General features: G+C 35.1%; 1 protein-coding gene across 1 annotated transcript in view; it reads left to right on the top strand.

Moving 5' to 3' along the window:
- Positions 1–15,959, top strand: part of LOC121725268 — a 25,648-nt gene continuing 9,689 nt past the window's right edge. The window contains exons 1-22 of the mRNA XM_042112133.1: positions 1–91; positions 446–1,505; positions 1,629–1,869; positions 2,706–2,823; positions 3,042–3,296; positions 3,579–4,165; positions 4,491–4,639; positions 5,042–5,227; positions 5,497–5,620; positions 5,818–5,971; positions 7,471–7,679; positions 8,030–8,243; positions 8,461–8,657; positions 9,309–9,473; positions 9,893–10,099; positions 11,199–11,406; positions 11,874–12,060; positions 12,681–12,858; positions 13,327–13,548; positions 14,150–14,317; positions 14,819–14,917; positions 15,534–15,611. Coding sequence (XP_041968067.1) covers positions 88–91; positions 446–1,505; positions 1,629–1,869; positions 2,706–2,823; positions 3,042–3,296; positions 3,579–4,165; positions 4,491–4,639; positions 5,042–5,227; positions 5,497–5,620; positions 5,818–5,971; positions 7,471–7,679; positions 8,030–8,243; positions 8,461–8,657; positions 9,309–9,473; positions 9,893–10,099; positions 11,199–11,406; positions 11,874–12,060; positions 12,681–12,858; positions 13,327–13,548; positions 14,150–14,317; positions 14,819–14,917; positions 15,534–15,611 — 5,010 coding nt within the window. The 5' untranslated portion in view covers positions 1–87. The remainder of the gene's footprint in view (positions 92–445; positions 1,506–1,628; positions 1,870–2,705; positions 2,824–3,041; positions 3,297–3,578; positions 4,166–4,490; positions 4,640–5,041; positions 5,228–5,496; positions 5,621–5,817; positions 5,972–7,470; positions 7,680–8,029; positions 8,244–8,460; positions 8,658–9,308; positions 9,474–9,892; positions 10,100–11,198; positions 11,407–11,873; positions 12,061–12,680; positions 12,859–13,326; positions 13,549–14,149; positions 14,318–14,818; positions 14,918–15,533; positions 15,612–15,959) is intronic.

Here is a 15,959-nt window from a genome sequence, read left to right on the forward strand (position 1 = left end):
TTTTTGTTATTTTTCTTAATATGGCGTCTACGTTTATTCTAAGCTATCGTTTTCATCTGATATGCTTTATGTGTAAGAGAAATCGACATGAGTAAGTTGATAATTTATTAATATTTCATGTTCTTATACTTAGGTTTAAGTAATAATATCGCAACTAGTATATTGTGGAGTATACATACTACACTGTAGACTACTAAAAAGCTATTACCTTTTATTTTACTTTATATTTTTATGGGGTCTTGTTTACGAAATTATGACAGGATGCTGCTGTGCCAACATTAAAAGTGGAAATATTTTTGTGGATACTCCAAAAAACTATCCTCAATAGTTTTTTAAGCATTTTATACTGGTAGAGCTACTTTTGGACTCTATGGCGTCATAGTCAGCGAGAAATCTTATTAAGACCCCTAGAAATTATATTAAGTTACGAGTTATTGTTTTTAAGGTACGACCAGTGAGGATTTAAGTTTGAGTATCTATAAGTATAGATCTAAGAAAGGTAAACGTGATCCGTTATTCTTTCTACCATCTTTCCGACGAGAATCCGACGAGACCGCTCCAAACATAGTCATCGAAGTAGACGAGGAAAATCGACAGAAAACTTACGCGGTGTTGCAAGAAAGGAGACTAGATTTTGCACACAACAAGCTACGATATGCCCTGATTATATACTGCAACCCAATATGGAACCTTTTGGTTCTCTCGACGATAATATTGAATTACATAGCGGAGACATGTCTGTACACTTTTATCGAAGAACTGGACAAGAACCTGTGGCTTTTGATGTTAGGAGTTTTTCTCAACTTCGTTTACATTTTTGACGTCGTTTTTGTCGTTGGATTAAAATTTTTTGAGAAGTGGCGAAAAACCCTGAACTTGGTGGAGCCGAGCACAAAACGAGTAATTTTCGATATAGTTTTGGCGTTACCGTACACCTTTCTTTACTTCATAAGATCGACAAATCACTGTTACAACGATTTCTACGCTGTCGCTCCTATAATGGCTACCGCAAGAGTGTACCGAATTATTGAGTACTGCTGCAAAAAGTCATCGGAAGCTGGAACTAATCAATGGACGACCTTTCTTGCTCAGTACCTGACACTATTCATTATATCTGTGCACACTTGGTCGTGTATTTGGTACATGTATTCCTACAAGAATTTTCACATACATCGTATTCGATCGTCTTGGGCTTTCAAAGCGATGTATATGCCAGTTCAGACAGTCTTCGACTGGTATTTTGTTTGCGCCTACTGGTCCGTCATGTTCTTTACTACAAATGCTCTGGGTGATATATATCCAGTTACATCAAAAAAAAGAGTTACAGCAACCATGGCTATACTGATAGGATTTTTACTAACTACAGTTGTTTTCGTCGGATCGTTAACGTCCCTTTTTATTACCATCACAACGCGACGTTCAAGATACGTTCGTCAAATGAGAAAAATAAAAAATCATCTGGAATTAATCAAAATGGATGATGATACTAGCAAACGAATACTCAGGTTAGGATAAAATTTTAAAAGAATAGAACATAACTTCAAAAGATATTTCAATTATTAATGGGAAAAATTTTAACTCAATCAGCATTCAGCATTCATTTATTACTTCTGAGTCCTATGTTTTAGATACTACAATGATTTATGGTATCAGAAGTCTGGAGTCTTCAAACCGAAACTCATAAAATTGTTGCCTGCGCCTTTGAAGATGGAAATATTCTACGATCTAAACGCTGTGCCTCTGTTCAGTTCTCTAATATTCAGGAAGCTTCCCGAAGCATTTCTGAGAAGGCTGTCAGTAATAATGAATCACCAGTTTTATTTACCTGGGGACATCGTCTATAACTATAATCAAAACAAGAACAGTATGGTAAATTTACATTATTCGATATTTATTGTATTACTCATACAGTTTATTTCTGCGTAATATTGTCCTCTTGCAATTTGCACATTGTGAGTCATATAATATTTTATATATAATAATATAGCAATTCATGATCACAAATATTTAATATTATAATAATTAATAGGTAAGTCTTCCACAACTTGTATTTGAAATTATATACTTAAAAGAAGATTGCAATTCCAATAAGTATTATCATCTTGGCGGGGGCACTCCCGTACCCCCAGATACTAAAGTCCCAAATCCTCTTTAATAAAGTAGAGAATTTTAAAATTTTCGTACACTGATTTCCAATATATCTGTTTAATATTAGTAAGAGTTAATCATAAACAGCTAAAATATTCAATAACGTCCATAATTTATTCTCTTTGCCTACACTTGCTATAAAATTGTCCATCATTAGATCTAAATTGAAATATATTATCGTAAAGATTGCAACACCATAAGTAACAGGAAGTATGACAAGCTTTTTATGATTCCTTTGAAAATGATAGTCTATATTAATGCAAGTTACAGTTATACTAGAATTATCTTCATTAGTCTTCTCTAATGCCAGTTATTACTTGAGAGTATAAAATTATGCCACTGCTTCATTTTCGTATGATAGATTGACTTAGTGCAATAGTTAGCAGTTTTATGCATAAATACATAGTTGATATTCTCAATTCTCATTGTAATTTTTTATACTTCTTGACAACCTTAATAAATCTCCAGACAGGTCCCGGTCAAACTGAAAAGTAAAAACGCGCAGATGCAACAGAGATTTTTGGCAGAAATAAAAAAAAGATTGGTTTTAATTTCAGGTGTGTGTCACAAATGGCGTTCTTGAGTTAATGTCGGACGAGGACGATGAAAGCCCTATGATATCGTTTACAAAAGGGACATGTTTTGGTGAAATAACCCTCATCTACAATATACCATGTAAGTGTGTTATGATTTATGCAGTTATTCTAGTTTGTTTATTTTTTTGAAGACTTGCTTTTAACGGTCTCTTTGCTCAGGCGTTGTTCTAAATTGAGAACTAAAGCGCAAAATTAGCTATATTAGAAACGAAAATATAGTATCAGCATCTGAATCCCGACATATATTTTATTTTACTTTAACTAAACAAACCTAAAACTATTGTTTCTATTTTACAGCACGATGCACAGTTAAAGCCGCAACGTATCTTGAATGTCAAGTTCTCGATAAGACAGACTTTACCAAGTTAATGATAACGTATCCTGACATCTTCGAAGAAGTTCGCAATGAAATACAGGAGCGCATACGAAAGTGTCAAGTAAGAAAACAAAGGAAGGATAACGAAGAAAGTTTGTCACTTAATATATACGCATCAAAAGGCCATAAGAAGAGCAGCATTAAATGTCTTAAGGATAAATTAAGATATTTGCAAGGTAAGTAATAATAAGACAATATTAGTAATGAGCTAAAAGCCGAGCTTTGTGAGGGCTCGCGTCATCACAGCTTGGCTGACTGATGATGACACATCAACATATAAAAAACCTTAACTGACTGATGATAACACATCTACATATAAATAAAAATTACTATATCAAAGCACAAATCAATAGGCCTGATAGTTTTTCCGTAAAGTGTACCACAAAATGTACAGGTTGTGGGATGAACAGAAGATTCATCATAATAGTCTTTGGTACTAAATAGTTTTATATTTTCAGGTTTCACTGATACAGATAACCTTACCGATGAGGATAGGCTAGACGAGAGTTGTTTAAATCTCTACATGATATCTGAACACGTCAAAAAAAGAAAAGATATATTTACGTTTGTAAATTCAAAGTTCCCTTTCATTCTAGAAGCCGATTGTCCTCTTGTCTTATTCTGGCAAATCTACATGCTTGTCATTGTTCTCTACATATCATTATTTTATCCATATTGCATTGGTATCGAAAGATCTTTTCCTGGTGGTCTATCGCTGTATATAGAAGTCGTTATATCATTGTCATTATTTATCAATGTAATATTAACGACGTCAACTGCTGTTAAAACTAAAAAGAAGTACATCACAAATTTTAGAGAAATATTAAATTACCGAATGGGAACAGTAGGATTTTATTTGGATTTGTTTGCTATTATTCCAACTGAGTATATAGTCACAATACATACCAATACGCCATACTATAATCCCTACAAGGAACACTTCTTCTATGCAAGCAAAGGCACCAAGATGGTTCTTATTTGGAGGTTGACTAGTTTTTTCGAAAAATATGAAAAAAGATTACTGTCTTATTCAATTTCGACAAAGGTAAGTTTAATGAATACTCGTCTTAAGTAGAAAAATACAGATTATATAAATAGCAAGGAACTTAACCACTAAAACGCGGATGCTATCAAAGGGCTTACAGAATCACAAACTTTTATGTCCTTTCGTTGCGTGGGCGCTTGCGGATTTAGAGATGTGGTTTATAAAGTAATTATGGGGATTGTGAAATATCAAAGCACCTTTTATTTCGAGAGCCATAACATTTTACCCAAAGTGATGTTTTCACAAGAATTTACGATTTTTACTCAACGAGGGTAAAAAAAGCTTCGAGGTTAAATAACTAACAAAATATATAATGATTTTACAGATTATCAAATATTGTGTTTACATAATATTGATATGCTACTGGTCTGGAATTTTGTTATATATGGAATCATGTTTCGTGGGTAGATGCTCGGATGGTTCGTGGTTTGATAGAGCTCTGATGACGCTAAGTAAGGAGAAAATGCAGAGGAAGTATGTATAAGATCAGAATAATGTTTTGTACTTTAAATTCGAATAGCACCTTAGCATTAAACGGTGGCGCGGGCGGTGCCGCTGCCTGTTGACGTTTTACATTACTGCTAATTATTGAGCATCCATAATATTATAACATGTCGTAAAATCTAGTACATATATAATGAGTACTTAAGCAGTGGATTATGTACTCAAAATATTGAGTACATAATCCACTGCTTAAGTATAGACGGACAGAAAAAAAACATAGAGTTGGCGTTGAGCTGAGAGTTACTAGATTTACTCCATTTGTATATTCTGTACTTAAGAAAGGTATTTATCTGGTACAAATACAAATCCTGCATAATCTCAATTGTAACTTAAACAATTTCACTTTCTTATTTCCTCAATTTTCATTTCCAGGATCCAGTATCCTTTGCTGACGTCCATATACTTTGCGACTACGACCATCTTGTCTGTGGGTTTCGGTGACTTTATCCCCACTGACCATTACGACATGGCTCTCATAGCGTTCATGAGCCTGTATGGAGTTTTATTTATTGGCTATTGCGTATCGGAATTCTCAGCCATAATTACGCATTATTCACGGTTGGTAAAGCACATGCATTTTGCTGCTTAGATTGTTTCAACTTAGAACGATCGAGTTGTATAGCGAGTGTCAATTTAGATAATCGTTCATTAAATGCATTCTCTAGTCTTTATTAGTCTATCAATTTGCAAATTTAAAAACTGGTATCATCAAGCTTATGAAAAATGTTAAACCCAATGGCGTATATTTGGGCTCAAAAATGGTATAATACAAGTTCTTGTTATTGTAAAAGTCAATATTAATCATAATTTATTGTGCGCAATTTTAGCACCAAAACCGCTTTTCTGGAAGTGATCATAACTATGGATAAATTCATGAGAGAAAATCACATGCATCCGGCGATAAAATCAAGGATTATGTCATTTTATGAATTACAGTGGCAGTACAATTCGGTAAATACTAAGTTATTGATATACGCTTTAATAAACATTGACCCCCTTAAGCATATATATAAATTTGCCTTGTTTGATATATTGAAAAAGTAGCTTGACAGACAAGGTCAATAAATTAGAGAAAATAAAGTAAATAAAGTATGAAAAGTACTGACTGCTGAAAAAAGAGTTTCCGAAGTTTATGGTTAATGTTACAGGGAGTTGAATTGACGGGAGAAAATTGGTTGGAAAAAACCATAGTACCGTCCGAATTGCGAAAAAAGGTCCTACATCAAGCGAGGTTCAAAACGCTCACATCAATAAAGTTCTTTCAGGTCAAAAACAAAGCGTACATTCATACCCTCACAGAATGTAAGTATTCACGAGATGCTCCGACCTTTCTGATAGTTCTTTCATTGCAATATGAAATTACATAATTCCGTAATTATAGAGCTATCGGATATTTTATTTTACCCGACTGCTGAAGGAGTTATGTTTTACAAGTGCATATACCTATGTTTCATTTGCAAACCTTAGTCTTAGCGGCTGTTCAAATTAAAACTTGAGAGGTATCATTCATATTCATATTAGTCGTCAAAGGATAGTCAGATGTTTTAAAGAAATTAATACGTTGTTATTTCACGAAAATGGAGTTGTTTCTTAAGAATTTGAGTTGATCCTCTCTCTAGTGGGCCAGGAGGTCCGTCAGTAGGAGCTGATTTTTTACAATTTTTAAATGGTTTCTTTTAAATTCTTCCAAGATTTTAAGCTATTGATTCTCAGTTGGTTATTACTGGGGTGTAACATGGGTGTAACACATTTACACGCTCGACCTACTTGTGTCAACGCGTTCGACTTACGTACATTATTATCGAAGCCATCGAGTCGTATCCAAACTTCAAAGCTATATGGAGAAAAATGATTAACTATCTATAGACACCGGTGAACACAGTAGTTAAGACTTGGGACAATATCTATAATTACTTTCTAATATTATAAAGTTGTAGAGATTGACTGACTGATTATTATGTAATTTGGCATATAATTATTTTTAAACAAAAAATTTAAACCGACTTCCACAGTAAACTGCCTCTAAAAAGTATGAAATAATAATTCTTACACTATTTAAGTGCCCTTTATAGGATTGGCCTAAGCCTTAACTATATCTTTACTCAATCTTTATAATTTTGAAGTCGGTACATATAAATTTCAAGGAGTCCCCTCGATTCCTCATGGATTGCATCATCAGATCACCATTTTGGTGACCGTGGTACCAAATGACGGCTGTATCCTATACAACAACAAAAGAATTTTGAAAATCGGTCCACAAACTCCGGAGATATCTGCGAACAAACATAAAAAAAAGAACATATATACGGTCGAATTGAGTAACCTTCTCCTTTTTGGAAGTCGGTTAAAGAAAGAAGAAAACATGGGAATTTTTTTTCGAGAGGCAATTGTACGGTTCCCGCGTCAATCCTTAATTATGCGGGCGATGCCACGCAGAACGTCTAATATTGAAGAAACATAGAAACCGTATTCGATTTGACAGACGACTTGGCGCTTGCGATACCTTATGTCAAATCCTGTAAATTTTTGCCGGAATTTTTAACACAATTTCAAACACCCGGTGGATTCCCTATAAACCAGCCTTTCCCAAAGCGGGCGATAACGCCCCCTTGTGGGCGCTGGGCGCTGCAGGTCTAAAGGGCGTGTGGGACCCAGAAAAAATGGGGTGAATTATAATTTACTTTTCACATGGACCTATTTTAAATTGAAACAATGGGGGGCGCTACAACATAATTTGTTATCAAAGTGGGCAGTAGGCAAAATAAGTTAGGGAACCCCTGCTATAAACCAAATACTTTCAGCGGCCCGAGACATAATCCTCCCGCCGGGGGAGATAGTCTACTACGGCGGGACGGTCACGAGGGAGCTGTATATAATCGAGAGCGGGTACTGCGTGATGACGTCGCGGGAGACGAACCGTGTCATTGGCCCCGGCAACCATCTGGGCCTGCTAGTGCTGTTGTACGGCGTGCCAGCCGTCAACACGGTCGTTACGCTGACACATTGTAAAGTATGTCCGTCAATTTTGTTTTTGGAAGATATTTCTTAGAATCGTGATTTAGGGCTTTGGTGAACAAAGATTTAATTTGGATAATCCATGCCAATCATTGAAATACTTATAGTATTATTCTTAGATGATCCTATTATATTATGTTTATTTTTCTCTATGATCCTATTGTAAATGCAAAAGTTTGCATGTCTATTAGCTCTTCAGTCTTCACCATAGAGAAAAGTGTTAAACCAATTTTGATTAAATTTGGAATAAGGATACTTTGAGTGCCAGGAAGAGACCGAGGGATACTTATAAACGCTTACATGCTGTTGATGATCGACATTTCCATAATAATTTAACTATTTCAGCTAATAAGTATCAACCATTTTGCATACACGAGCGCATTGAATATGTTTCCTGAGATGCGTGAACATGAAAACCTATTAACACCAGAGGAATTGAATACTATAGAAGAAATAGCAAGAACTGAAAATACGGACGGTGATGGGAAGAAACATAATTTTTTAATACAAAAATTGGATATGAAACGCATAACTAATATTTTGCAAGAATTTTTCGATAGTAAGTTATTTCTATAAACCAATACCTACTACCGATCGGCTTTATTATATAAGGCAATGGACACAATAGTTCATAATTTTGAAGTGGTAACTTGGAAACTTCCATAGCGACGTTGTCCGCTTTTTGTGGACACGTGATCGAAAATACTTATGACGGTAGGATAGTAGAAAGAGTATCCCAGCTTTAGAGTTTACAACGCAACCCGTTGTTTTTACAGGTTCATTCATCTACTTAGTAAAATATTATAGACAGAGGGGAGAAAGCTATAGAAGATCATATGACAAATTTAAATACTTTAAAATTATAGCTTTTTACCTCTTAATGCCTATTGCGATTCGACCTGATGGAATATTTATAAAAGTTTGGGCTAACGTTCGAGTAATAACGGCTTATGTGCTAAGCCTGTTGATTCCGGTAATATACTTCACTCTTTATCGTTATCTTCTAACGTAGTAGGTATGGTATTTTAAATAGTTCATTATTTTTTGTTATTGCCAAATTAGAAAATGTTAATTTTATCGAAATATTTAAGATCGTTTCGTCGGACTTTATTTTTTTAATTGGGTCTAAATCTGTGCGTTGCGGAATTGGTCCCTACCCGTTTCTTTCTGATATCTATGGTCCCTACAAAGCAGTGGACACGCAATTTTAAGATATGTACTTATAATAATCAAGATAACCTGACTGTAAAGTGTAAACTTTAAAGGACTATTACCTCTTTATATGTCCGCAACAGCAGCAGAGACACCAGTCCTTTAGAACCTTGCAATCAAACGCTTTTTATCTTGCCTCTTCTATGAGGCCATACCTTCTTCTATTGCCATTTTAATAGTCATATCTTGTCGGTTCTTCGTATTTCTGGATAAACGTGTATACTTTAATGAAAACAAAATATGTTAATAAGTACTTTGTAAAATGAAAAAATATACTTTTTCTTATTACCTTTTTTCATAAAATTAGTCAGTGGTTTCAATAACATCCATGCAGGTTTTCCATACGTATTCCCATGCTTTATCCATTCATCATTCTTCCATTATTTATCATTCCAATACTTTATCTTTACAGATAATTGTTTCGATGGCACCATCTTTCTGTTACTTCGACAACACCATTTTAGCTCTTGAAATTTTATGTTACATCGATATGTATCTAATGCTTCATGTCGCTTATTATGGACCTGAAAACCAACTTATTTTTCATCCATATTTGACAGCGAAACACTATTTGAAGGTATAATATTCAGATAAAAAATCCCCAATCTTTCAAGTTTATGCTGCATCATAGTATTTTACCAATTTGTCATCTTTGGCCCCTTTGTTCAGGACACTAAGGCTGCGTTTCCATTGAAGCGGAGCGGAGATTAGCTGTGCCGAATTGACCCGTGCTCGAAATTTCGCTGTCATTCCGCTGGAGTAGCACGATTGGTCAGTTCGGGCACCGCAAAGCTCCGCTCCGCTTCAGTGGAAACGCAGCCTAATCTTTAGCTTAAATTACTGTCAGTCGGTACTCAATAGGAACATCCTAAAATACTTTATTAAGTTTATTTAGTTTAGCAAGATACTATAATACTAAGTATTATGTTAATAGTATTTCAATCTAATAACGTTCCTTCTCTTGCGACTTTTTAGAATGACTTTATTGTTTTTCAGGCTACGTTCATCATAGACTTCCTTACATCCTTTCCGTGGTACGTCATATGGCAAGCCACTGTCAGTAAAAACATAGATGGTGAAGTGAGCTCTGACTATCGCATGAAGAGCCACATCTACTTTTGTGCGGTTAGGATGATAAACGTATTGCAAGTTTACAAGCTCTATGCGGCGTTTTGGGCGGAGTCAATTGCAGCTCTGAAACGGGTATATAACTTATGTCACAGAATAGATAATAGTACAATTACTTATGTGTAGTATTTTGTGGACTTACTGCCGTACATAGAAACATTAAGTGATTTGAAGTGAACTTTAAATTCCTGAAGACTTTGATATGAATTCAATGCGTTTTCTGTAAAACTCTTCATTAAATTAATGTTTAGTAGTCACTAAATGTCCCGTGTGTTGTGCGAAATGCGTGGCAGTTACAGTCTGAGTAAGCAGCTTGGCAAGCAAGCGGAGGGGTGAGAATGAGATCCTTTAGAGTTAAGACAGCTACTAATACTACCATAATCAGAGCTTTCGACTAACATTAAAAATCCGCATACGAAAATTTCAATCGACAGCAGATGTTGTACAATTTCCACCCGCTGCATAATATGTAACTGTAGTAAGACACAATATGAAACGAAGCGAAGCTGTGTAAATTATTTGGTAGATACTTACCCCTCAGATGGTTTTGTCATCCGATGAACTTACCCTTCTCTTTCAACTTGCTAATCTGCTAGGCTAACCCTTACTGTGATCAGAATGAAGCGTGTGTCATTTTTGACCATGGATTGCACAAAATAAACATGTGGGAGTCTAAATATTAATAAATTAACATTCCAAATATAATATCACCAATTCGATTAGGCACTAATTTAGAAGGCATCGTGAATATTTAGTTACCCTTGAGTACTACCCACAATAGGTATATAGATCATGTGTGGTGTATTCCAAGGTTTTCCCTTTCACTGAAGTTCATTATTAGATTCATGATACACCTGTAACGTATTGTAATTTTGTGGTTTGACATAAACTTTAAGTTGGATATCAATTTTGATTACAATATCCTTCTCAATGATTTCTAATGTAATACGCGATTATTATAAGGAACAGTATTCGCGAAAATCTAAGACATAATTATTTAAAATCTGAAAATTGGTTTCAAAACTGAGCGTATTGGGAAATCTAGAGTCAAAGATTTTTAAGACTTTAATTCGTCCACAACATCGCGTTTCGTGTATTATGCGGTGCGTTCAACGCGTACGGTGCGGAGAAATGTGCAATCAGCTTTACGATGTGTAAAGGATTTTTTTTGCAGGCGTATCTCATGAGCGTAGTACAATTTTTTCTTCTAACTATATTCTTCTTGAACCTCTACGCATCCACATTGATAATGTTAACATGTAAATACGTGTTGGGGACTGACAAAAATCAATTTACTAAGACGATTGCAAAATTTCTTCTGGAAAACAGAAATTATAAGATACCAGAATATCGCAAAGGACAAAGCATGATTTGTTTGAAAGGTGAGCTATACAGCAAAAACCATAAACTTATAATATATGGCTAAAATGTATATATAAGTACTTACTAACTCAAGTTTTATGGGTATCTCCACTCTCCAGGATTCCCCTTGATGGACAAATACATAGTCGACGTCGATGGTGTTTTCTGTAAACAGCTGTCCAATCATGGTGTTGGTCTAGATATCCATTATGGCCCGACCTCAAAGCGCCCTGCTTTTATACAAGCAAAGGCCAGGCCAAATAGCTCAGAAAACTGCCTTTCCACCGGAGCTGAGCTAATTGCTAGGCCTCGTTCAGCACAACTATTCTATTGGTTCTTGTAAAACATATAATTCCTCGCAACGCAGCTTAGCTCAGCCCCAGTGGAAACGCAGCCTTATCTTGCACCTACTCGTGTCAACGAAATACCAACTTCAAACTCAACTTTCTATCTCCAAAACCTGATAAAGTATATATTTGGACGACAGGATCTTGGATCGACAGCGCCAACATATTCAAGTCGAGCTACTTGACTCCGATCAAAGTATACCTATTGGCTTACTATTGGACGGCTGCGAGTTTCACCAGTGCGGGATTCGGTGACATCAGCGCCCAAGACACCACCCACATGATCATGTCCATATGTATCATCGTACATGGCGTTTTATACTTCGGGTGGGATGTTGTTTATGCCTCGCCTTATACGGATCGTATACTGTATAGTTGATTAGAAAAACAATTCTAATACCTACTGGGTATCCATACTTTCATACATCCATATTTACTTAATATTATAAATAGAAAAGTGTGTCTGTCTGTCTGTCAATCTGCCTGTATGTCCGTCTGTGTGTTACCTCTTCACGCCCAAACCTCTGAACCGATTTTGGTAAAATTTAGTCTTCAGAAGATACTTGAATCCCGGCAAAGAACACTAAGGATGGATACTTTTTATCCTGGAAAAATGTACGGTTCCCGCGCGATAAACGAATTTTGGCGCAACAGCGTTGCGGGTGTCAACCTGTTAGCTATGTTGTAGCTGCACCAACAAAAAAATGCTAACTACATAGGTAGTGAGTCAAAGAGGAAAGCCAGGTATAATTGTATAATATTATTTCAACTGATGTCTGAATAGCGATTGTTTTAATTCTTAAGAAAATACATCGTACAAACTTATAAGTTATAGATAAGGCAAATATAATGCAACATAAAATAAATATAAAAGAGGTATAGTACGTATTTCGTAGGTATTTCGTAAGATTAAGAAATTGAAATGATAGAATAGAAAAATATTATAGATACGTCTACGCTAGAATAGCGTCGCTGAAAGCAGTCGCGGATACCGTGCTGACAAAGTTTCAAGAAGATTTAAAACATCTCACTTTGTTTTTGAATCACGAAAAAGTACCGTTCGATCTGAAGAGAATTATCATTGATTTTTGGAAATATCAATGGAAACGCACTGGTGGTTGGTCGGTGAGTATTCAAACCAAGAATTTCTATAGGCAGAGAGGTATATATCTGTATGAACATAGACGAATTATTATACTTAGTATGAGTAAAGAAATTCATCGAATAGGTCTAATGACATAATCTACAAAATACTTGCTAAATAACGTTACAACAGAAGATCCAAAGTAGAAATTAAAATCTCATTGCGTAAGGTGTAAATACTGAGAAGATCGAGGTGTAGGTTGAAAAAAAAACCATGTGGATACTAATATTATAAATGCGAAAGTGTGTCTGTCTGTTACCTCTTCACGCCCAAACCGCTGAACCTATTTTGCTGAAATTTCGTATGGCGATACTTTCAGTCCCTAGAAAAGACATGGGATACTTTTTATCCCGGAAAAATTTACGGTTCCCGCGCGATAAACGAATATTGGCGCAACGGAGTTGCGGGCGTCTTCTAGTAATAACTAAAGCTCTCTTGCACCTTTTTAGCATCAAAAAATATTGGGAAAACTACATTCAAATTTAAACGAAGACGCAGTTTTATACATGTATGAACATACTCTACGAGACATTCCCTTGTTTGAGGGTGTCGAGTACTCTTTCTTCAGAGCCTTCGCGAAACAGCTAAAGGAATGTTATATGCAGAAGGGCTACATGGTTCTCAGAGCAAACGAAGTTATTAGCAACATGTATATAATTTACCGAGGAAAGGTATGTTAGTAGAAGCAAAAATATCTATTATTTATACTTAATATATTTTTATATTTATAATATTATAAAGCTGAAGAGTTTGTTTCTTTGAACGCGCTAATCTCAGGAACTACTGGTCCGATTTACAAAATTCTTTCAGTGCTAGATAGCCCATTTATCGAGGAAGGCTAGGCTATAAATTATCACTCTAAAACCAATTGGGGCGAAGAAATAGAAGAAAACGTGGCAAAAACGGGGAAAATTATATGAAATTGCTTATTATCTTAAGAACTACTTGAGCAATTTTTATGTTATTTGGTAGACATGAAGAATAGATAGACATGAAGGGATATAATAGTAGTACAGTCGCTTTTGTTAGATTGACCACTTGGCCACTTGTCTACCGAAGAAAATAGAAATGTAGGGAACTATTTCGATTTCCAAAAATAAAAGCCAGGCCACCTTAAGGCAGTTAATTAGCTGAGTCTAAAACTTCATTTTAAATTCTACTGTTTAACGTTTTACCTCTGAATTCCCTTGCTTGCTTTGGTATTCGTTTCTACTTTCTACAGTCTTTATTTTGGAAGGTGTTTAAAAAAATTGTTAAAATGGTAATTTTTAGGTGGATATTATCAACGAATGCAATGAAGTAGAAGCGTGCATGGGTCCTGGAGGTATATTCGGTAATATAAAAGGCATGCCGAGGTATCTAACAAAATCAAACGTCGTAGCTTCAAGGAATATAGATTTACTTTACATCGATGGAATAGATTTCTACTTACTTTTAAGGGTAGCTAAGTCTAAACTGATTTATTTGATATCATATTTTGTATACCAGAAATAGAGGATGTAATGCCGTAAAACACATAAGGATGTGTAATGTGTATGAGTAGGCACAGTGTATAGAGTTCACTGTGAAAGTAGCAGCGCCGAAAGACTATTTTTTTTTTTCACTTTTGTATTTTGCCCATACAAAAGCAAAAAAAAAATCTTTCAGCGCTGCTTTTTTCACAGTGAACTCTCTACAAGGAATACGTACATGCCCTAAAATATTATCACTTAGTTTTGTTACACACTGTAGATAAAAATAAGAATTATATATGTAGGTGTATATGACTATAATAATATAAACTAGCCGCTTATATCTAGAAATTTTTCATAAAACGCATTAAAGCTTTTCTGTTTATTTCACGAAACAATCAAATATTTTTGTATCCAACTGTACCTACACAATTTGAAAATAAATTGCTTCAGCTCCTTTAAAGGATTTCTAATGCAATTATCTTTTTAGAGTTATCCGTCCGTTTTGAGAAAAGTTAAATATTCAGTGGACTCGGCACAAAAGGACTATGTATTGCCAACTATGATGTCAGCCGAAACGACTTCTGAGGTAAATAGTAGGTATATAACGTTATATGAGAAAAACAAGAAAGTAAGGATTAGAATAATCGGCCAAGTGCAGTGGTTCCGTACCGTTATAGAGCAAAAATAAGTCAAAAATTGTGTTTTTTGTATGGGAGCCCTCCTACATTTTTATTTTATTTAAGTACTTTTTAATATTATTTTGTATAGGAGCCCCCCCCCTAAATTTTTATTTTATTTAAATATTATTATTAATTGTTAAAGTACACATAATTATATTTAAGGTCTTTGTGAAAATGTTTGGTGCCTACATGTTGCCATTCTTGATATTAAGCAAAAAAGGCCAAAAATATTACGTTTGTTGTATGGGAGCCACCTTTAAATACTAATATTATTTTGTTTTTAGTATTTGTTGTTATAGCGGCAACAGATATACATAATCTGTAAAATTTTCAGAAGTCTAGCTATAGCCGTTCTTGAGTTACAGCCTGGAGACAGACAGACAGACAGACAGACAGACAGACAACGAAGTCTTAGTAATAGGGTCCCGTTTTTACTTTTTACCCTTTGGGTACGGAACCCTAAAAGTAGCGTGTTTACAAAACTACTAGCACATATTTAGGTACATTAATATCTTACTTAAGGTTCAGGGCGAACATTATTCTCCTGCAGTCGAAGAAGAAAAGAACTCGGAAGACGAGGAAGATGAAGGCTACATGGACGTGAGTATATCTATACTAATATATTATATTATAATTTATAAAGCTTTTTTGTTTGAACGCGATAATCTCAGGAACCACTGAACCGATTTCAAAAATTATCTCCAATGTATAAGTTAAGATGTCCCTGGATGCTATCAGTAGCTCTACCATGAGTTTAAAGCTATATTATTTTTCGATACTCGATACCGACTACCGTAAATTTTTAGTACGGCAAATTTTACACCGCCTCTAGCGGTTACTCGCGGAACTAAAATCGCCATACTAAATATTTACGTAGTCGGTATCGAGTATCGATAAATACTTAAGCTTTAAACTCATGGTAGAGCTACAGCTATATATGTACCACAG

This window comes from Aricia agestis, chromosome 3 (assembly GCF_905147365.1).
Source record: "Aricia agestis chromosome 3, ilAriAges1.1, whole genome shotgun sequence".
In the NCBI taxonomy this organism is placed as follows: domain Eukaryota; kingdom Metazoa; phylum Arthropoda; class Insecta; order Lepidoptera; family Lycaenidae; genus Aricia; species Aricia agestis.